The 23,384-nt window shown below is 48.5% G+C and overlaps 1 protein-coding gene across 2 annotated transcripts; it reads right to left on the bottom strand.

Annotated features, from left to right (window-relative positions):
- Window positions 1-1,226: 1,226 nt before the first annotated feature.
- On the bottom strand, window positions 1,227-23,161 carry LOC310640828 (mitochondrial ubiquitin ligase activator of nfkb 1-A-like). Of its 2 annotated transcripts, XM_083363345.1 has the most exons (6): window positions 23,067-23,161; window positions 21,071-21,177; window positions 20,806-20,933; window positions 13,537-13,624; window positions 8,579-8,699; window positions 1,227-3,792 (listed from the first exon to the last, which is right to left on the bottom strand). In XM_083363345.1, exons 3-6 carry the CDS (start codon window positions 20,920-20,922, stop codon window positions 3,078-3,080), a joined length of 1,041 nt encoding a protein of 346 aa, XP_083219471.1. In that variant the 5' UTR covers window positions 20,923-20,933; window positions 21,071-21,177; window positions 23,067-23,161; the 3' UTR covers window positions 1,227-3,077. The 2 variants fall into 2 exon arrangements, with proteins under 2 accessions (XP_083219471.1, XP_083219472.1); XM_083363346.1 differs by lacking the exon at window positions 21,071-21,177 and having other exon boundaries at window positions 23,067-23,139.
- Window positions 23,162-23,384: the final 223 nt, after the last annotated feature.

Genomic DNA, 23,384 nt, shown 5'->3' on the forward strand with positions numbered 1-23,384 from the left:
ATTTTTAAATGTATAAATCTGGGTGGGGTTTTTTTTACCCTTTACCAGTTATTCAGGCCTGATGTAGACCAGTGTGATCATTTTATCTGCTTTCTTGTGCTCCATTTATACGCTATCGCTGGTGGTGATGGAGGGGGACAGCCCCCATGGCTGCTAGTTTATACAGTTTTATTTAATTCTGTTATACAAACACCTGGAAACATACCACCTCCGTCTCTTCTTCCACTTTTTGACTTCAACTCAGTATTGACTCCTGGCAACTCTCCGGATAAATCCTTGCAATTTTCTTGGGAAGGTTTTTTTCTCTCCAGAAGAGGTCTACCACTGACTCTTTCCTAGGGCCAAGAGAAAATGACTGGCCGAAGGTCACTTAGTTGGCTTTGTGCCTAAGGCGGGACTAGAACTCACAGCCTCCTCTTTCATTAGCCCAATGTGTCAGCCCGCTTTAATGTCTAAGGCGGGACGAAAACTCACAGCCTCCTCATGATTAGCCCAATGTCACTCGGCCAGCTTTAATGCCGAAGGCAGGACTAGAACACACAGCCTCCCGGCGACTGGCCTGGTCACCCAGTTGGCTTTGTCCCCGAAGCCGGACTAGAACTCATTTCCTCATGACTGGCCCAAGACCATCCAGTTGGCTTTGTCCATAAGGCAGGACCAGAACTCTTTTAATTAGTCTGCTGGTGATTGGTCCAAAGTCCACCCAAGGGCTTTCATGCCTAAGGCCGGGACTAGAACGAGTCTTCTGGCGATTGGCCGAGTCACCCAGTTGGCTTTGTGCCTGAGGCGGGACTAGAACTCACCGTCTCCTGGTGATTGGCTCAAGGTCACAGGTGGCTTTGTACCTAGGGCAGGATGGAAGACCCCACAGTTTCTTGATCTCTAGCCTGGTGCCTTAACTACTACACTCAATTGGTTAAAATCACCATGTCCTTGTGACAGCTTCCTCACTTTACCCTTTGTTTTTCCATAGCAATTCCCACCTGCTTTGCATCTTGAACTTTCAACAGAGCAGAAGTCCATTCTAAAGCCGCAAACACCTCCCGGCACATCTGGAAGAACCAACCTTGCTCTTTTCTTCTCCAACCCTCACCTGACTTCTTTTTAACCTCCCCCCCCCAAAAAAATAAGGCAGTAGCCCTCCAGGACTTCCTCTTCCCCTTTCCTCCCCTATTCAAACTCCGCTCTGTTGGTATTTAAATTAAGAGAGACAAGACAAGCCTTGATGGATTTACCGATTTATCAATAATTCCTGATTTCATATTCCCGGCGTGCAGGACTGCTAAACACCATCCAACGCTCGGTTCGTCACAAGAGGCGGAGCACAGATTCGCTGGACTGGGCAAACCGGGAATGACGGCGTCCGCAGCTCAATCCCAAACTCGACACTAAGGAAATTAGGGTTGGCCAGCCGCCCGCTCGGCAAGGAAGCCGTCAGCCGAATATGCTAGCTTTCTTGGCGGTCACCCCCTCTGGGGTTGACCTTCTACCTCCAAAACCTGTACGTCAAGAGGCGAGGTCTCAGCCGTTCCAAAATGAGCGCAGAACCAGCCATTAACACCAATCATAATCTTGTACGATTAGACACCATCTGCCGTTCGGTATGGGGCCAATTTGAAAGGAACGGTTCTCAGCTGGCATCGGCTAAAAATGTCTGCGCACCAAGGTGTTTCCTTTATTGAAACCCCATCCTGGCTCCTGGGCCTATTTGTATGCCAGTTAAATATCTAGGCCAGGGGTAGGCAACCTCGGCTCTTTTTATGACTCATGGACTTCAACTCCCAGAATTCCTGAATCAGCATATCTGATTTAGGAATTCTGGGAGTTGAAGTCCATGAGTCATAAAAAGAGCTGAGGTTGCCTACCCCTGATCTAGGGCCTGCTCAGTTTTAAGATGTGTGGACTACACAGTGTTTAAGACGTGTGGGATTTAAAATGGCAACTTTTTAAGATCTGTGGGCTTCAACTCCCAGCATTCCCTTTGAAGTTGCTGAGGCTGAGAAACAGTATTCTAAATTAAGGTAGGTAATTCAACACAGCCAGCCTCATGCCAATTTGAAGTCTAAACTCATAGCTAGAACCTTTAGCTTCACGGCCACCCGGAAGCAGGTGATTTGAAACGTCTAAAAGATATTGTAAACGCAGCCAAAACATTGTCAATGGAGACCCAAAATTGGCTTGGTCATTTAATGTCCTGTATCCCTGTGCCCTGGCATTCAAGAGGTCAAGTCCTGAAGCAAAGGCTGCCCAGTCTGGTTTGTAGACAACTAATAACTGAGTTCTAATATTTAAAAAAAACAATCAAAAACCCAGCTACTACCATTTAGATAAGATGCTCTGCTTGTATAGTGATTATTGCTTTAAGATTGCAAGCCAGCAAGCAGGCTTAGGAACCTGGCATCTGCCTGGACAACAGATGAATTCAGCCTTTCCCAAACCCATGCTCTCCAAATGTCTTTGGATTACAAGTCCCAGAATTCCCCCAGAATTCTGGCATTGCAGTCTCAACACCATAGGAGAGCAATGAGAAGGACTCTTTGATACAGGGGTCTTCAAACCTGGCCCTTTCGTGACTTGTGGACTTCAACTCCCAGAATTCCTCAGCCAGGCACGCGTGCCTGGCTGAGGCATTCTGGGAGTTCAAGTCCACAAGTCACGAAAGGGCCAGGTTTGAAGACCCCTGCTTTAATATCTCTTCCAGCAGAGCGAAGCTGGAAGAGTGATCAAGGCAGCCTTTGCTGAGACATCAACTTTGGACATGCTTCCTAATAGTAAGAACTTGGGGGCTGTGTCCAGAGAGATCCTCCAAGATCACAAGCCTCAGGGAGATCGGATGTCCTTCAACCCACAACTGGGATGCTCGTTTCTAACGGTGTGTCTCAACCTTGGCCACTTTTAAGGCGGGTCAACTTCAGCCCCCAGAATTCCCCAGCGAGCATGGCTGGCTGGGGAATTCTGGGCGTTGCAGTCCACTCATCTTAAAGCGGCCACAACTGAGACACTGCTCTACTACAACCAGTGAACGGGGTCCTCATTTCTCGGGCGAGGGGCAGCTGACTACGTAGCAGGCCACTTCCTTAGGCCTGATAGAGGGGAACCACACGGTCTATGAGGCCCCGGCAGATGGGGCAGGAAGGGTTGGGCAAGACCTGGAAACAGGGGAAGCACAAGCAGATGTGGCCACAGGGCAGCACGACACACTGGCGTGGATTGGTCAAGCAAACCACGCAGGCGTTGGCGGGCAGCTCTTCGTCCTGGTTGTGATTCTGGAGGTAGTCTTCAAATTCCCGCCGCTGCGCCTCCCGCTCCCGATTCAGCCGGCGGTTCCGGTGCGCTCGACGAAGGACCCGCAGGACCACCACCGCGGCCACAAGGCCGCACAGCAAGGCTGTCCATTTCCAGAAGCTGCTGGCCGACTGCAAACCAGATAGCAGGGTCTGCCAATCCTCCAGGCAGAGGAAATAGTCCGCTCCGTTCGAAGGGGGCTGCAGGCAGAAGGTCCCATCCAGGCGCTGCGTCAGCTCACCAATGCCGGTTACGCTGCTGCCCACCAAAAGCATCTCTTCCGTCTCCAGGAAGCCTTTGGGCTTCTCCCCGCTCAGGTAGTGGCTGAGGAGGTCTTTGAAGCCATGGGAGGTCTGCTGGAAGCGTTCGTAGACGGTCTCCAGGGGCAGGTCAACCGCCTGGAGGGGCAATTCCACACTCACCCATCCAGCCGCTTTGTCGGTGGCGGAAGTGAGGACAAAAGGGACCGTGTGCAGCTGTTCCAGCACCACCCGCTCGCTGTCGGTCCTACAAAGACAGGAACACAATGGGAGGGGAGGCCGCAGCAAAGCCCCACTGAGCCTCTCCTGATCAGGAAGATTCCGGTTGAGAAGACATACAAAGTTCTTACCTATAAAGCCCTACATGGCTTAGGCCCAGGTTACTTGCAGGACCGTCTGCTGCCAGGAACGACTTCCCATCGCCCTGTGCGCTCACACAGAGGGCCTCCTCAGGGTGCTGTCCGCCAGACAAGGTCGGCTGGAGACCCCCAGGGGGAGGGCCTTCTCTGTGGGGGCACCTGCCTTGTGGAATCAGCTCCCCTGGGAGCTCCGGATAGCCCCAGATCTCCGGTCCTTTCGTCGTGACCTCAAGACATACCTTTTCCAACAGGCCAACCTGGACTGATGATAAGGGTTTTTAATTATGTTTTTAATGTTTTTATTGGTTTTCGTGGGGCTTTGTGATAGTTTTAATTTTTTAAAAAAATTATTTGGATTTTGTATTTTATTGTTGTTAGCCGCCCTGAGTCCTTCGGGAGATAGGGCGGCATATAAGTCCCATGATCAATCAATAAATAAAATGATTAAAAAACCTATAGATTTCAAGCCAGGATTATTTTTGCTAGGCACAATTGGAGGAAATGACGAGAAAGGGTGCACGTATTTAATTTTACATATCTTAACTGCAGCAAGAATTGTATTCGCTCGACATTGGGGAAAAATGAAGATTTACCAACGGAGGAGTTAATTAAAAAAAAAATCTTTTAAGAGTGGGCAGAAATGGATCGATTGACATTGAAAACGAAAGAGAAAGAAGATTCAGCTTATTTTAGAACAGGGGTGTCAAACTGCCGGGCCCCGCAGGCCGGATGCGTCACGCGGAAGCCACGCCCAACTCCATTGCCAGCAACGGCAAAACCATCCCAATACATTGCGCGACATCACGAGTTTGACACGTCTGTTTTAGAACATGGCATATCTTTTATCACTGGCCAGAAAAAACGAGGTAGAGAGAAAGGAGCTTAATAGGTATTAGTTAAGTTAAATGTTGGAACCCAGACAGTATGTTGCTGATAAAATATTAAGCACTTGTGATTGTAAAAATTAATAAAAATGTGTACAAAAGGAGTCCAGATTTACCCTGTCCAAAGACAGCTGCAACAGGAGCACATGGCTGAGCGCCAGGTAGGGGAAGGCACTGTGCACAGTAGACCCACACTTACATGTTCTCGTGTAGCTTATTTGCTTCTTTACATCCCACCTTTATTATTTTTTATAAATAACTCAAGGCAGAACGTATATCTAGCACTCGTCCTTCCTATTTACCCCACAAGAATTCTGTGAAGTGGGTTCACGCTTAAGGTGGGACTAGAGCTCAGGAGCTTAACATTAAGAAAACCAAGATCATGGCATCCGGCCCTCTCAATTCCTGGCAAATAGATGGGGAAGAAATGGAGGCAGTGACAGATTTTATTTTCCTGGGCTCCAGGATCACCACAGATGGGGACTGTAGCCAAGAAATTAAAAGACGCTTGCTCCTGAGGAGGAAAGCTATGGCAAATCTACACAGCATACTAAAAAGCAGAGACATCACCCTGTCAACAAAAGTGCGTATAGTCAAGGCTGTGGTCTTCCCAGTTGCAATGTATGGCAGTGAAAGTTGGAGCGTAAGAAAGGCTGAGCGCCAAAGAATCGAGGCCTTTGAGCTATGGTGCTGGAGAAGACTCCTGCGAGTCCCTTGGACTACAAGGCGATCAAACCGGTCAGCCCTAGAGGAGATCAACCCTGACTGCTCTTTAGAAGGCCAGATCCTGAAGCTAAAACTCAAATACTTTGGCCACCTAATGAGAAGGAAGGACTCGCTGGAGAAGAGCCTAATGCTGGGAAAGGTTGAGGGCGAGAGAAGAAGGGGATGATAGAGAATGAGGTGGCTGGATGGAGTCACTGAAGCAGGAGGTGTGAGCTTAAATGGACTCCAGAAGATGGTAGAGGACAGGAAGGCCTGGAGAAACGTTGTCCGTGGGGTCGCGATGGGTCGGACACGACTTCGCAGCTAACAACAACAAGAGCTCACAGCCTCCTGATGATTGGCCCAAGTCACCCAACCGGCTTTCATCCCTAAGGTGGGACTAGAACTAGCCTCTTAGCAATTGGCCCCCAAAATCACCCAACTGCCTTTCATGCATAAGACGGGACTAGAATTCATAACCTCCTGGTGATTGGTCCAAAATCAAACAACCAGCTTTCATGCCTAGGGCAGAACTAGAACTCACAGCCTGCTAGCGATTGACCCAAAGTCACCCAACCAATTTTCAAACCTTAAGCAGGACCCGAACCATTAGACCAGGGGTAGGCAATCTTGGCTCTTTTATGACTCGTGGACTTCAACTCCCAGAATTCCCGAGCCAGCCATGCTGAGGGGAAAGGGAAAGTTTTCCAAGCTGAGCCATGCTGGGAGTTGAAGTCCACAAGTCATAAAAGAGCCAAGGTTGCCTACCCCTGCACTAGACCAAACTGGCTCTCACATTCCTTGACAAATTTTGTTTTGGAGACTTCCTGATCCTTTCTTGCAGACTGAACATCGAATTGAGTTGTCTTTTAATCTTTTACTTTCTTTCTCCTTTTAGATCATTCTGATATAGAGGTGGGGAACTGTGGCTCCCTTTATGACTCGTGGACTTCCAACGCCTGAGCTATGGCTGGCTCAGGAATTCTGGGAGTTGAAGTCCACAAATCAAGGGGCCACAGTTGCCTTGTTGTTGTTGTTAGCTGCGAAGTCATGTCCGACCCATTGCGACCCCATGGACAACATTCCTCCAGGCCTTCCTGTCCTCTACCATCTTCTGGAGTCCATTTAAGCTCATGCCTCCTGCTTCAGTGACTCCATCCAGCCACCTCATTCTCTGTTGTCCCCTTCTTCTCTCGTCCTCAACCTTTCCCAGCATTAGGCTCTTCTCCAGTGAGTCCTTCCTTCTCATTAGGTGGCCAAAGTATTTGAGTTTTAGCTTCAGGATCTGGCCTTCTAAAGAGCAGTCAGGGTTGATCTCCTCTAGGACTGACCGGTTTGATCACCTAGCAGTCCAAGGGACTTGCAGGAGTCTTCTCCGGCACCAGAGTTCAAAGGCCTCAATTCTTTTGCGCTCGGCCTTTCTTATGGTCCAACTTTCACAGCCATACATTGCAACTGGGAAGACCACAGTCTTGACTATATGCACTTTTGTTGGCAGGGCGATGTCTCTGCTTTTTAGTGTGCTGTCTAGATTTGCCATGGCTTTCCTCCCCAGGAGCGTCTTTTAATTTCTTGGCTGCAGTCTCGGTCTGCTGTGATCTTGGAGCTGAAGAAAATAAAATCTGTCACTGCCTCCAGTTGCCTTCCCCTGTTTTAATACATCCATCCACCTGCTGCAGCTTACGCTGATCTTTGAAATCAGATCAAGGGCTGCCTGAGCTCCTAGACCTGCAAGCACCCATATTTACCCTCGGCTTTAGGATGACAAGACATAGGAAACATTAACCAGGTCAGAATTAACACAGACCACAGAAACCTGGCCAGCAAAAACTACCCCTGTGTCTTCTTGACATTAGAATAGAATAGAGTAGAGCCGGAAGGGACCTTGGCGGTCTTCTAGTCCAGCCCCTTGCTCAAGCAGAAGAACCTATACTATCTCAGACAGGTGAATGTCTAGTCTCTTCTTAAAAACCTCCAGTGATGGAGCTCCCACAATTTCTTGGGGGCAAGCTATTCCACTGCTTGATTGTCCTCACTGTCAGGAAGTTTCTCCTTAGTTCTAGGTTGCTTCTCTCTTTGATCAGTTTCCAACCATTGTTTCTCGTCCTCTGGTGCTCTGGTGAACAACCTGCCTCCCCTCTGCCTTGTGGCAGCCCCTCAGATACTGGAACACTGCTATCATCTCTCCCCTATTTCTTCTTTTCTTTAGACTGGCCCAGGGGTAGGCAACCTTGGCTCTTTTATGACTCGTGGACTCCAACTCCCAGAATTCCTGAGCCAGCCACGCTGAGGGAAAAGGGAGAGGTTTCCAAGCTGAGCCGTGTTGGCTCAGGAATTCTGGGAGTTCAAGATCACACATTTTCAAGGGACCACCTTTGAGAAACATGGCCTAATGCAGGGGTAGGCAACCTTGGCTCTTTTATGACTCGTGGACTTCAACTCCCAGAATTCCTGAGCCAGCCATGCTGAGGGAAAAGGGAGAGGTTTCCAAGCTGAGCCGTGTTGGCTCAGGAATTCTGGGAGTTGAAGTTCACACATTTTCAAGGGACCACATTTGAGAAACATGGCCTAATGCAGGGGTAGGCAACCTTGGCTCTTTTATGATTCGTGGACTCCAACTCCCAGAATTCCTGAGCCAGCCACGCTGAGGGAAAAGGGAGAGGTTTCCAAGCTGAGCCATGTTGGCTCAGGAATTCTGGGAGTTGAAGTTCACACATTTTCAAGGGACCACCTTTGAGAAACATGGCCTAATGCAGGGGTAGGCAACCTGGCTCTTTTATGATTCGTGGACTCCAACTCCCAGAATTCCTGAGCCAGCCACGCTGAGGGGAAAGGGAGAGGTTTCCAAGCTGAGTCGTGCTGGCTCAGGAATTCTGGGAGTTGAAGTCCACCAGTCGTAAAAGAGCCAAGATCGCCTACCCCTGGGCTAGCCAAACCCAAGTCCCACAGCCGTTCTTCGTATGTTTTTAGTCTCCAGGCCCCTGGCGAGAAGCCACCCTCTTGTCTTCCTTGAGGGAATAAATGTGAGGAACCAAGGATACCGCCTACTTCCCTAGCCCTCCTGCTTCTCCAAGAGGTTGCTCACCAGCTTCGGGCTAGGCTGTTCCAGATCAGTCGATGCTCCTTCAGGATCAGTCTCTCAATCACTCCCTGGAGCTCCTTGTGGTATGGGCTGGTGAGAGCTGCTTCAACTGGCTGGACCACTCCTAAACGACAGGCAGGCAAAAGGGTTACGATCGGCCAGCCCTTGCACTTGAGAGCGGTCCGTTTCAAGTCCAGAACACCCTTAAGTGGGTTGAAATGGCCCCAGCACCCTTCCGGTGAGCTCAGAGCGACTCATTTCGATACCCCCCCCCAAAATGTTTGCAATCCTTCTAGAAAGCGGGTGGCTTTCTTGAGAAGAAGTGGAAAAGAAGAACGGCGGTCGCTGATTATTATTTTTTTCTCCCACCTTCAGGAAACCACAAGAAGGGAAACGGGACCACCACGGTCGTGTGATCAGCCACGACAAATGAAGTGAAGGGACTTGGGCTAAAAGCATTCTCAGCAGGTCCTACAGTTGTGGTTTAATGCCGAAAAAGGTTGCTGATATGGGAATTGGGAAGAGAAATGAAAGTTTAAAGGTAGGAGAGCACCATTATGGAATCAACTGCCGATCGAGCTCCGGATGGCATCAGACCTCCGATCCTTCCGTCGCGGGTTGAAGACCCATTTATTTGAACTAGCGGGTCTGGCCTGATGGGGGTACTTGGGTTTTTTATTGGTTTGTTTTAGTATTCTGGTTTTAACTTGGGCATTAATTTAATTATTTTTTAATGTTTGTATTGGTGTTTATATTTATGCCCTGTGAACCGCCCTGAGTCCCTTTGGGAGAAGGGCGGTATAAAAATCTCAATAAATTAAATTAAATTAAATTAATTAAATTCCCAGTCCCTCTCCCTCTTTTTGAAATAGCTTGTTCTCTCGCCGGAGATCAGATCAGCCCAGGATTCAGGGTTTGCAAAGGGATGAAGCTTTTTTCAGTAAATCTCTGGGGACTGGATGTATCTCACTCTGATCCCTCCTGCAAAGGAAGTATTTATAGAGATTTAATTGTTTAGCTGTGGCCAGAGGAGTTAAGATTATGAATGTCTATGTATTGTTATAACCTTAACAACTGGGTCTGTATGTTGCTTGGAATCCGTTGAGACAGAAGTGGCATATACAAATAGCTCTAAGCAAGCAAATTAAAAATTGGGTTTTATTGTAGTATGAAAAACTCTGGATATTTTATATATATATATATATGTGTGTGTGTGTGTGTGTGTGTTAAGTATTTGTCAAGGCTTTTTTTTTAATGTACCTTGCTAATTAACACTTTCATTCCTGTTTTGGCCTGACTTAAGGCTTATCCACAGGATATAGTCAACTTATGACAGCTCATTATTTGTGCAAATTATTCAAATTGCTAATAAAGAATTTTGGGAAGCTGAGATGATCATTTCGAACTCTTTATGTTCTCATCAGTCAGTCATACCCTTTATCTGGTTCGAATCTCAGATAAAGGGTATGACTGACTGATGAGAATATAAAGAGTTCGAAATGATCATCTCAGCCTCCCAAAATTCTTTATTAGCAATTTGTTACTCGTCCCAGCTTCTGCCAACCTAGCAGTTCGAAAGCACATTAAAAAATGCAAGTAGAAAAATAGGGTAACAGCGTTCTGTGCGCCTTTGGCGTCTAGTCATGCCGGCCACATGACCACAGAGACGTCCTCGGACAAGCGCTGGCTCTTCAGCTTTGAAACGGAGATGAGCACCGGCCCCTAGAGTCGGAAACGACTAGCACGCATCCATGCCCACCCGCCACCCAACGATACATAAGTGGGTTTTGGATTGCAGTTGGGCACTCGGTCTCTAAAAGGTTTGCCATCACGGATATATAGGATGCAGTTCTCAACTTACAACCATAACTGAAGCCAAAATTTCCACTGCTAACCAAGGCAGTTTTTAAGGGAGTTTTATCCCATTTTATGCATTTTTTTTTAGCTTATGCAGTTAAGTGACTGTCTGAAGTTGAAGATAAGCAATCATGCTTTTTACACAGGTCTAGCGCCCCCCATTGACTTTGCTTGTGGGAAGCCAGCCTGGATGATTACAGAGGGTGATCACGTGACCCTGGGACAGTGCAACAGTCATAAATCCATGCCAGTTGCCAAGCGCCCGAATTGTAATCACGTGATCAGAGAGATGCCGCAATGGTCTTATGAAAATTGTCCATAAGTCCCTTTTCCCCCCCAATGCTGTTGTTACTAAACAAACGGTTGCAAGTGAGGGACTAGTGTCAACGCTGCTAACATCGGATGTTTTTGCATTGACAACAGATGGGAGATGCAGCCATTTTCTTCTTCTTGCTTTTAGAGTTAGATATGCTGGGGGTGGGGGACGTGCCCGAGAGTCTAGCTAGACATAATAACACTGGACCTAGTGTGAGAACCAAGGTTGTTGAAATAAGAGATGATAAGGAATTGGCCGGCTGGAGAGCTGGAGAGAAAGCTGGGCGCTTTAAACTAAATGGGGAATGTGATTTATGACTGCAAATTGGAGGAGGGAATTGTGCTTTGATAGTATGTGCCCAGGGGAGGGGAATTCAGTTTTTTGGCTTCGATTATGTTAGTACCGATGCTATGCTACTCAAATAAAGATTCTTTAAGGTAAACAATGCCTCGAAGTTCTTTGAAGAGTTTCATCTGTTGGAACCATGACAGACTAACTATATATCTTAAAAATGTTTTCTTTGACCAAAGGCTCAGCCTCACCAGATTTCAAACTATGGACTGAATATACGTGCTCACTCCCACCACACGCCGATAGGAAGAAAAATCCAATTCCGTGTGATCAAGAACTTAGCATCCCACATTTGGGAACATTCAAAAGAAAAGGCAGATTTATGCATTCAGAGCAAAACATGCCAGACTTCATCTATCAGTATCTGTAAGGGAAGGGGAATGTTTTCCCATATTAGGGAATACAGGTAGTCCTCAACTTACAACCAGAATTGATTAGATTAGATTAGATTAACCTTTATTGTCATTTTTTACTGTGGGCACAACAGCACAACACATTAAAAATGAAATGAAATTTAGTTGCTTGCTCTCACAGTGTACACATACACAACACACATTTAAACATGCTATAAACAACGTACATATAGACCTACACCCTTACATATAAGTAACGTATAAACATATAAATATTAAGCCCAAAATTTATGTTGCTAAGTGAGACAGTTAAGTGACTTTGGCCCCGTTTTGGCCCCATTTTATGACCTTTCTCGCCACAGCTGTTAAGTGAATAACTGCAGTTGTTAAATGAGTAACACGGTCGTAAAGCAAATCTGGCTTCCCCCATTGACTTGGCTTGTCAGGAGGTCCCAAAAGGGGATCACATCACACACACACACACACACACACACACACACACGGCACTGCAGCCATCATAAATATGAGTCAAGCATTTGAATTTTCTTCAGACGACCATGAGGATGCCGCAGCGGTCTTAAGTGTAAAAAACGGTCCTAAATCACTTTTTTTTTGCTACTTTGAACGGTGACTAAATGAACTGTTGTAAACTGAGGACTTCCTGTACTCTGAAGCCAAAAATGAAAGAGAGACAGAGAAGAAGGCTTGGAAAAAGCATCTCCTGAGCCTCCCAGCTTCAGGGCAGGTATATAGTAAGCTGATAACTTTCTTTTCAGACAATCACCTGTTTGAGATGGTATGGGATAGGTTCTCCTGCATGAGCAGGGGTGGACTAGAAGACTCCAAGGTGTCCTGTCCTGTCCTATCCTATCCTATTCTACTCTAATTCTATTACTATTCTATTACTATTCTATTACTATTCTATTTCTATCCTATCCTATCCTATCCTAATATTCTATTCTATTCTATTCTATTCTATTCTATTCTATTCTATTCTATTCTATTCTATTCTAATATTCTATTCTATTCTATTCTATTCTATCCTAATATTCTATTCTATTCTATCCTAATATTCTATTCTATTGTATTGTATTCTATCCTTCTATTCTGTTCTATTCTATTCCTAATATTGTATTCTATTCTATCCTAATATTCTATTCCTGTTCTATTCTATTCTATTCTATTCTATTCTATTCTATTCTATTCTATTCTATTCTATTCTATTTCTATCCTAATATTCTATTCTATCCTAATATTGTATTGTATGGTATTGTATCCTTCTATTCTATTCTATTCTATTCTATTCCTAATATTGTATTCTATTGTATTCTATTCTATCCTAATATTCTATTGTATTGTATTGTATTCTATCCTTCTATTCTGTTCTATTCTATTCTATTCCTAATATTGTATTCTATTCTATCCTAATATTCTATTCCTATTCTATTCTATTCTATTCTATTCTAATTCTATCCTAATATTCTATTCTATTGTATTGTATTGTATCCTTCTATTCTATTCTATTCTATTCCCTGTATTCTGTTCTGTTCCGTTCCATTCTAATGTTTCCCTATCACCAGGTATGGAGCTCTGACTTGCAACAGACTACTGCAGGAGGGATCAGAGTGAAATACATCCAGTCCCCTGAAAAACGAGGTCTTTTCAAATGGGCAGTATTTTCCTACTGTAAATTCTTGTTGATTCCTTGGTGGGCATCTAGCAAGGATAACTGGTGTCGAATTCACAATGACAGATGGAAAAAGAAGGGACTGAGAAATTGGAGTGGTGAAGGTCTATGGAGATTTTTTCCATCGTCCAGGTCACGGTTATCCCAAAGGTGCTTTTTTTCACGAGGCAACTGGACTTCCTTTGTTTTATTATTTATTGAACTTAGGGCCACTTTGAAGACGTTTCGCTTCCCGTCCAAGAATCTACCACAGCAAAAAAATGTCTTCAAAGAAAAAAGCAAACAAAACAAAACAACGAGAAAGTCCAGTTGGCCTTTGAAAAAGCAGCCCTTTGGGACAATTGGAGTGCTGGTTCCACTGTTCAAATCTTGGCAAATCTTTATGCTGGATTCTTACCTTCCATGACAACATAGGGGAGGCAGTTACCGCCTGCGGCAGACAGAAGGCTGGGAAGATCTGAACCCACCTGGAGCTTCGGAGCCCCCTGCAAGAAGGTGGGGGGGAGGGGGGGGAGAAAAATGAAAACAGAAGATGCAATGCCAGAACCAAGGTGACTTGGGATCTCAGACATTTTGCTTATTTATTTATTTATTATTTTAATTCCATTTATATCCCGCCCTTCTCCGAAGACTCAGGGCACTGTTCTGAACCAGCCCTCTTCTCGCACCCCTAATCAAAAGAAGAGACTGGAAAGCGTCCAAGACCAAAAGGCTTCTGCCAAGTTTTAATTACACTGTTACAAAAATACAAGAGCTTGACTTCTCAAACGGAAAAAGTTGCTTTCAGCAACCAGCCCCTCCCCAAACACTTCTTTTATAGAGAGCTCAGGGCGTGGTCTCCCTGTGCCTCCTCCCGAGGAGTCCCATAGCCTTTCTTTGTTTGTCCCTGCTCGTCTGCCTCCTGCGTCGGGCGTCCTTGAACAGGGCCAGCTGTGGGTCATCATCCTCCGCACTCTCGGGCTCACACAGCTGAGAAGAGGTTCCCGGCTGAGGACTCTGCAAAGCCTCCAAATCATCATCAGCCGGTTCGTTTCCCTCCTCCCCCACATCTGAGTCCTCCGATACATCGGACCCGGCTGTCGGACCCACAGGCTGGCCCTGAGTCACAACACTATCCCGCACCGCAGGGCCCTTCCCCCGGGTCTGCCGATCCGGATGCGGTCGGGATGGGAACTGTTCGTGAAAAGCAGTCACCAACGCAGGGGCATGAACGGCGGTCGCGTCTTCCCATGTGAAGTCCTCCGGCCCGTACCCTTTCCACTCAATCAGGTACTGGAAGCGACCTTTCAGCCAGCGGGAATCCCTGATGCTGGCGACCTCGTACTCGGGGGGGCTGTCGCCATCACGAGGTCCTGATGGGGGAGGTTCCGCTTGGCGAAGTGGACAAGCCGGTTGTTCGGGGACCAACAAGGACCGATGGAAGACGGGGTGTACGCGCAGGGAACGTGGCAGAGTTAAACGATAGGCGACCGGGTTGATGACGGCCTCGACTGGGAACGGTCCAAGGTAACGGTGGTCCAGCTTCCTCGCCGGCCGAGTGGATGGTAGGTTCCTGGTGGACAGCCAGACCCGATCCCCCACCGATAATGGAGGCGTATCCCTTCTCGACCGATCGGCGAACCTCTTGTAGTCAGCCTTGGCCTTCTCCAGCTGCCGTCGCACCAACCGATGGATCGCCTGTAACTCCGCCATGAATTCGTTCGCTGCCGGCTCCGGTGAGTCCACGGGAGAAAGGGGGAATAACCGAGGGTGATAACCCACATTGGCCAAGAACGGTGTCATCTGCGTGGAGGTGTGCTGCGAGTTGTTAAAGGCAAACTCGGCTATGGCCAAATAGTCCACCCAATTGTCCTGCTGCAGGTTAACGTAGCAGCGCAGATACTGCTCCAAAATGCCGATGACCTTCTCGGTACCCCCGTCGGTCTGAGGATGATGCGCGGACGAGAGGCAAACCTTAATGTCCAACGCCCGCATCAACTCCTGCCAGAAGCGGGCTGTAAACTGGGCCCCCCTATCGGAGACGACTCTATCGGGAAGGCCGTGCAGCCGGAACACCTGTTGGATGAACATGCGACTAGTGGCGCGAGCTGACGGTAAGCCGCGACAGGGGATGAAGTGCGCCATCTTGGTCAACATGTCCACCACCACAAACACTGTCGTGAAGCCGGAGGATGGGGGTAGATCCGTCAGAAAGTCCATGGACACAGCCCCCCAGGGTCTCTTGGGCGTTGGCAAAGGCTGCAGTAAACCAGGCGGGGCCCCTGTCGCTGACTTGGCCTGCCTGCATGGGACGCAGGAGGTGACATAAGACTGGACATTGTGTCGGACTCGGGGCCACCAGAATGTACGGGAGACCAGGTTCAGAGTCTTGAACAGGCCAAAATGCCCCGCAGCCGGGTTATCATGACATTGGCTGAGGACGAGTCCCCTGAGTGGCCCTCCTGGAACATAGAGCCGGTCACGATAATACAGGAGTCCATCCGTGACCGACCAAGGCGAATCTGGCCCTACCTCTTCCTTCCGCTGAGCCACCCACGCCTCCTGCTGCTGCGCCTCCCGGATCCGAGCCCGTATATCCACCGGCTCCCGCACCGCAGCAAAAGACTCGACGGGGATCACGGTCCTGGGCGGAAGCTTGTCTTCCACTCGGGTGTACTCGGGCTTCCTGGACAGAGCATCCGCTCTCTGGTTGTGCCCGCTTGGTATGTACCGCACCCGGAAGTCAAACCTCGCAAAGAAGAGGGACCACCGGATCTGGCGTTGGTTCAAATTCCGAGCGGTCTGCAGGCTTTCCAGATTCTTGTGGTCCGTCCGTACCTCGATTTGATGCCGCGCCCCCTCCAGATGATGCCTCCAAGCCTCGAACGCCGCCTTGATGGCCAGCAGCTCCTTCTCCCAGATGGTATAGTTGCGCTCCGAGGGATTCAATTTCCGTGAGTGATACGCGCAAGGGAAAAGGGTACCGTTGGGCGTCGCTGCCTGGAGTAACACGGCCCCAATGGCAATGTCGGAGGCGTCCGCCTCCACGACAAACGTCCGTTGCGGGTCAGGATGCTTCAAGATGGGCTCCTTCATGAAGGCGTCCTTCAAAGCTTGGAACGCCTGTTGTTCGGGGGCGTTCCACTGGAACCGAGTCTTCTTCTGCAGGAGCCGGGTGAGGGGGGCTGTCAAGGCAGCAAAGCCAGGGATGAATGTCCGATAGTAGTTGGCAAATCCAAGAAGTCGCTGAATATCCTTCACGCGACGCGGGGGTTGCCAACTCTGCAACGACTCAACTTTACTCGGTTCCATGGCGATGCCCTCAGGAGAAATGCGGTGACCCAAGAAATCAATGGTCACCTGGTAGAACTGGCACTTCTCCAACTTGGCAAACAGCCGATGTTTCCGGAGGCGCTGCAGGACCTGACGGAGATGCTGATGATGCGCTTCACGCGACGGGGAGTAAATCAGGATGTCGTCCAGGTAAATCACAACAAACTGGTCCAACAGATCCCGAAAGATGTCGTTCATAAAATGCTGAAACACAGCGGGGGCGTTGGTCAGGCCAAACGGCATCACCGTGTACTCGAAATGTCCATAGCGAGTACCAAACGCCGTCTTCCACTCATCACCCGGCCGAACCCTGACGAGGTTGTAAGCTCCACGCAGGTCCAGTTTCGTGAAGATCTTAGCCTCCCGGAGTCGGTCCAAGAGCTCGGGGATGAGGGGCAGCGGGTAGCGGTTACGCACCGTGATAGCGTTGAGTTTCCGGTAGTCACAGCAAAGCCGTAACTCGCCCGACTTCTTTTTGACGAAGAGCACGGGCGCAGACACTGGCGAGGACGAGGGCCGGATGAAACCACGAGCCAAGTTCTTCGTCAGGAAGTCCCGCAATGCAGCCAACTCGGGCTCCGACATGGAGTACAAACGCCCCACTGGGAGAGTCGCATCAGGGACTAGGTCAATGGAGCAGTCGTAGGGCCTGTGCGGGGGTAATTGGTCCGCCTCTGACTCGCTGAACACGTCAGCAAAGTCGGACAGTTCGGGAGGCAAGGAAACCCCTGGGGAACCCTCCACCTGGCCGGCACAGATATGGCGGGTGTGGTCCACGCACTGCAAACTTGGGAAGGTGACCAAGTTCTGAGACCAATAGATCTGTGGATCATGCGCCCGGAGCCACGCCAGTCCCAAGACCACGGGGAAGTGCAGATCCGAAGTGACGTAGAACTGAATGGCCTCCACATGGGTACTGATGGCCATACACACGGGTTGCGTGGCGGCCGTGATAGGCCCGGACAGGAGCACTCGACCATCGATGGTCTCCACAAGCATGGGCGGATCCACTGGACACTGGGGAACAGCCCATTTGGCCACAAAGGCCGAATCCATAAAGTTAGTGGTAGCCCCAGAGTCAATCAAGGCATGGACCGGAATCCCCTCTGGCTTGCCAGGGAGGATCAGACGTGCCTCCAAAATCAAATGCCGTGGAGGTTCACAGGCACCGTCGGAACGGCGTCGCTCGGCGTGATCGTTGTGGGTCGCCCGATCTTTCACACCGTCTAGATCGGGCTCGGGCCGTTTCCCGATAGCAAAGCAGGGGACTTCCTCGGGGCAGGCTTGGTCACTGACGCCCGCTGACGCTTCTTCGGGCAAGAAGCAGCCAAATGTCCAGGGTCCCCACAGTAAAAACACAACCCCTCCGATCGTCGTCTGTCCATTTCCGTCACCGATAGACGGGACCTGGCGGCACCCAGCTCCATTGGCTCCTCCCTCTGGACTGGGGGCTCACGCACAACAGGGGCGGCAGGGGTCTGTGGGGTGGCACGGCGACTCTTACGCTGCTGCAGCCGGGCATCGATCCGCAGACAAAGATGGATCAGCCCATTCAGGTCTGAGGGAATGTCCACGCGGGCCAGCTCATCCAACATCTCCTCTGACAAGCCATCCTGAAAGGCATCCACGAGCGCAGCCTCATTCCAGGCGGAATCCTGGCTAAGCAGCCGGAAATCGCTGATATAGGCCTGTAGAGGGCGCTGACCCTGCCTCAAAGCTTTCAGGCGTCGGGTGGCCGTCTGCGCCTTAATCGGGTCCTCGTACATGAGGCGCATATGGTCACAAAACCCCCCAAAGTTATCCAACAAAGGGCTAGGCTGTGCCAACTGAGGCGTGCCCCAACGAGCTGCATCTCCCGACAGAAGGCTCAACACAAATCCCACCTTATCTCGGTCAGTGGGGAAATCAGCTGCTCTCACGCTGATATAAAGCTGGCATTGTCCCAGGAAGGCAGGAAACAGTTCTGGATTACCAGCAAATTTATCCGGCATAGCTATCTGACATTTCCTCCTGGGTGGGGGGGCAGCATGTACCTGAGCCTGCAGTTGTGCCACCTGAGTGGCCAGCAAGGTGAGTTGCTGGTTGAGCTGGGCATGCTCGGCAAGAAGCTGCTCCATCGTAGTATTAAGGGGTGGGTGGCTGAAAGCAAACTGTTCTGAACCAGCCCTCTTCTCGCACCCCTAATCAAAAGAAGAGACTGGAAAGCGTCCAAGACCAAAAGGCTTCTGCCAAGTTTTAATTACACTGTTACAAAAATACAAGAGCTTGACTTCTCAAACGGAAAAAGTTGCTTTCAGCAACCAGCCCCTCCCCAAACACTTCTTTTATAGAGAGCTCAGGGCGTGGTCTCCCTGTGCCTCCTCCCGAGGAGTCCCATAGCCTTTCTTTGTTTGTCCCTGCTCGTCTGCCTCCTGCGTCGGGCGTCCTTGAACAGGGCCAGCTGTGGGTCATCATCCTCCGCACTCTCGGGCTCACACAGCTGAGAAGAGGTTCCCGGCTGAGGACTCTGCAAAGCCTCCAAATCATCATCAGCCGGTTCGTTTCCCTCCTCCCCCACATCTGAGTCCTCCGATACATCGGACCCGACTGTCGGACCCACAGGCTGGCCCTGAGTCACAACAGGCGGCTTACAAGCTTAGCAGTAGCCTTCATTCTATGTATATGCCTGCTTATTAGGGCTTTCACACCCTCCCCCAAGTGGCATTATTACAAAGTCAGCTTAATTGCCCCCAACAATCTGGGTCCTCATTTTACCTACCTCGGAAGGACGGAAGGCTGAGTCAACCTTGAGCCTGGTGGGACTCGAACCTGCACTAATTGCAGGCAGCTGGTGTTACTTAAGGAGGCATCAGCCCACTGCTCCACCGAGGCTCTTATTCACGTCTTTACCAAGGACACACCCAAACCACTGCCTTGCACGAACTTACGACGCTGCATGAACTTAAGACGTACATCAGATGAAACACCCAATTGTTCAGCAACTGGCACAAGTCATGGGCCAACGACTAGAACTGCACATTGCCTGAAGCTGTTTCATTTTGCCTGTTCTGAATTAAGACCACTCAAGCTCAAGCAGTGACGCGAGAGCCACTTTGGCGAACTGGTTGGGGTGCTGGCCTAGAAACCAGGGGACAGTGAATTCTAGACCTGCCTTAGGCATGAAAGGTAGCTGGGTGACTTTGGGCCAATCACCAGGAGACTGTGAGTTCTAGTCTTGCCTTACGCATGAAAGCTGGCTGGGTGACTTTGGGCCAATCACCAGGAGACTGTGAGTTCTAGTCTTGCCTTACGCATGAAAGCTGGCTGGGTGACTTTGGGCCAATCACCAGGAGACTGTGAGTTCTAGTCTTGCCTTAGGCATGAAAGCTGGCTGGGTGACTTTGGGCCAATCACCAGGAGACTGTGAGTTCTAGTCTTGCCTTAGGCATGAAAGCTGGCTGGGTGGGCCAATCACCAGGAAACTGTGAATTCTAGTCCCGCCTTAGGCATGAAACCTGGCTGGGTGACTTTGGGCCAATCACCAGGAGACTGTGAGTTCTAGTCTTGCCTTAGGCATGAAAACTGGCTGGGTGGGCCAATCACCAGGAAACCGTGAGTTCTAGTCTTGCCTTAGGCATGAAACCTGGCTGGGTGACTTTGGGCCAATCACCAGGAGACTGTGGGTTCTGGTCCTTCATTAATAGGAAAACTGGCTAGGTGACTTTGGGCCAATTACCAGAAGACAGTGACATCTAGTCCCCCCAACCCCTTAGACTTGAAAGTTGGCTAGTGATATTGGGCCAATCACCAGGAGACACCGAGTTCTAGTCCTGCCTTAGGCATGAAAGCTAGATGGATAGGTTTGGGCCAATCACCAGGAGGCTATGAGTGTTAGACCCGATTTAGGCATGAAAACTGGCTGGGTGACTTAAGATTAAGCTCAATCTTAACACATCTGAATCCAACTTATGGATGCAAGATAATGCTGATGTTACAAGATGTTGTACCTTTCATCAGAACAATAATTAAAAGTGCTGTAAAATATAAACATTATACTATAAACACCATTCTTGCTTTCTCAAGAGCAAGGGAAAGACAATTATACAATACCTGGATGGATTTTAATTGGAATTTTTACACTGTGTTGGGTGGTTTAGTTTATGGCATGCTGCTTGGAGTCGCAATGCTTGAGAACAATTCTTTCAATAAACCAACGAACACATCAGAAATCCTTCAAAACAACGGTTTTCAACTTGGCAACCTTAAAGACGTGTGGACTTCGACTTCCCGCATACCGGCTAGGGAATTCTGGATACTGAAGTCCACAGATCTTAAGATTGCCAAGTTTAACTAAAATAATAGATAAATGTCACACCTGGATTTTGGACACCACCTTGGCCTTCTTCCTGTGCAGGTAATAAAAGAGGCCAGAGAAGGCCAGGCTTGACCCCAAACAGATTGCTTCTCCTATCGTAAAGGGAAAATTATCCATCGAAGCTCAAGCTGGAAGGAAAAAAAACAAACAGACCCACAGAAGAACTCAACTACCATCCAGGAATGGCAAGACGTCTCACGGTCCATTAGCCCCTTGCCAAAACAAAAGAAGAATTGGAAGATGGAGAACCAATACATTAGCATACCAAGTCTTAGCAAGCAGTAAGGTGGGCCCAGACTGATCTTCCCATAGAGCTCAATTATTTTGCCTGGAGTATGTTATAACTGCTGTCTCTTCTTCGAATTTAATGACCTTTAAAGAAAGCACATTATCAAGGGTCTAAAAACAACTCGGAATATTTATTTATTTTATTGGATTTATATACTGCCCTTCTCCCGAAGGACTCGGGGCGGTGTACAGGGCAGTTAAAACACAATATACAAGGTTAAAATAAATTAAATTAAATTAGCCCCAACAAGTAAATCACATTCTAAAAATTTAAAATCCCAAACCCTCAGTCCAGGCCGGCAAGCTCAAATAACCAAGTTTTCAGGTCGCGGCGAAAGGAGCGAAGGTCAGGAGCCATCCGGAGCTTATATTAAACCGATAAACCCTAGTTCAGGCTGGGTTTCTCTCGACTTACAACCTATTCATTCAGTGACTTGTCTGAAATCACAATGGCACTGAAAAAAGGCGACGTGGCTGCTTTTCATGCAACATCCCCGTGGTCATGTGATCAAAATGTGAAAGCCTGGCAACGGAGTCATATTTACGACGCTTCCAGCGTCAAGTCCTCATTTTTCCCGACCTCCTGACAAGCAAGGCCAAGGGGGAAGCCAGATTCACTTAACAAGAATGTTACTAATTTAAAAACTGCGGCGATTCCTTGTCAAACGAAGCAAAACTTAACTGCCTCACTTAGCAACAGAAATTTTGGGCTCAATTGTGGTCGTAGGTTGAGGACTACCTCTGCATTACCGCTCTGTGTTTGAATCATGAGTCAAATGTTCCCTTGAGGAACAGGAAGTCTCAAGCCCATTTTTTTTTTTTGGACCACTCAGGTTGCTGGACCTTTTTTTATATTATACTAAGAGAAATCTTCCTTTTCCATCTAGTTTCCATTTAACAACTTAAACTGGAGACTGAGGGGCGAAAATATATCTATTTGTACAATGCATTTGGAAGGTATTTTTCAGTTCAGAATAAGGGCCTTTATTTGTCTTCTAGTCCAAGCCACTGCTCAGACAGGATACCCTGCCTGCAGCATTTCAAACAAGCGGCTGTTCAGTCACTTCTTAATTTGTTCTCATTTCTGGATAATAGCCTCATTTGTCAACCGACTTCCCATATTCTACAAACTGTCATTTGTCATTTCCTTTCCAGCCCATGGCTTGTAACTATTCCCAGCAGCTTTTTTTGGGGGGGGGGGGAAATCCCCTCTGTGAAGTCTGAGATTTCTTCTTTAGACTTTCGGGGTGTTTTTCAACTGTCTCTGCAAAATCTCTTTCGATTCATATCCTCTCTCTGAATTCTGAGGCTGCTCTTTTGCCTTTCAAGGCATTTTTGGGCTGCCCTTATAAAATAGGTTTCATTTCTCGGAGAGCGATGATACAAGTGGTGTTTCTCAAGCTTGGCACGTTTTAAGAGAGGGGTGGACTTTGTAACTCCCAGAACTCCCCAGCCAGCACGGAGTGAAAGTCCACCCATCTTAAACTTGGCAAGATTTGCTAGAAAAAGCCCTTAATTTTCAGCAATAGACATTTAGTATTCAGTTTTCTGCAATGTACGTGTGCTACTAAATTGGACCTTTCTGCTGACAAAAGCACAGAGAAGGCAGCTCAGAAGAACAATCAAGAAAAAAAAGAAAAAGAAAAATAAGGACAATAACGCCAGCGAAGTCAGTTTATTTAAATTACAGGGGTCTTCAAACCTGGCCCTTTTATGACTTGTGGACTTCAACTCCCAGAATTCCTGCACCAGCCATGCTGACTGAGGAATTCTGGGAGTTGAAGTCCACAAGTCATAAAAGGGCCAAGTTTGAAGACCCTTGATTTAAAACCAAGGAGAAATTAAAAGTTTGGGGAAACAGAGGTCTTCCTCCCACCCCGGCGTCTGCCTGGAGCCTAAGCCATCAGCACGCTCTGCACATGCTCAGAAGCACCGTTGTTTTAAAGATTGCCAGAGGCGGCAGTCCTACTTACCAGGCTGCTACAAAGCTCAACGTTGTTCCCTGGCAAAAAGGTGACTTAATGGCCATCGGCGACCCGAAGCTTGTTTCCTGTTTCGCTTTCGAACCAAATAGCAGTACCGGAGCTTTGTCGACCGAAGATGGTGACGCAAAGACGCATGGGAAATAAAGTTCCTAGCCCCGTTAAGCTAGCTTTCCTTCTCTATGCCTTCTTGCTTTGAAAACCACAACTCCCGGCATGCCTTCTTCCTCTTTATAGCTCTGGCGAGGATCTACGCTCAGTCTCGCGATTCAGTGCAGCGGGGACTATAAGCATTTGCCCTCGTTGAGA

This window comes from Vipera ursinii (genome assembly GCF_947247035.1).
Source record: "Vipera ursinii genome assembly, chromosome: 5".
Taxonomy (NCBI): Eukaryota; Metazoa; Chordata; class Lepidosauria; order Squamata; family Viperidae; genus Vipera; species Vipera ursinii.

Coding starts and splice junctions, on each gene's coding strand:
- LOC310640828 (XM_083363345.1), bottom strand. CDS start 20,922: ATGGATAATTTTCCCTTTACGATAGGAGAAGCAATCTGTTTGGGGTCA. Junction 13,625..20,805: donor AGGTGGTGTCCAAAATCCAG/GTGTGACATTTA, acceptor ACCTTCTTGCAG/GGGGCTCCGAAGCTCCAGGT. Junction 8,700..13,536: donor CCCCTATGTTGTCATGGAAG/GTAAGAATCCAG, acceptor CCTGTCGTTTAG/GAGTGGTCCAGCCAGTTGAA.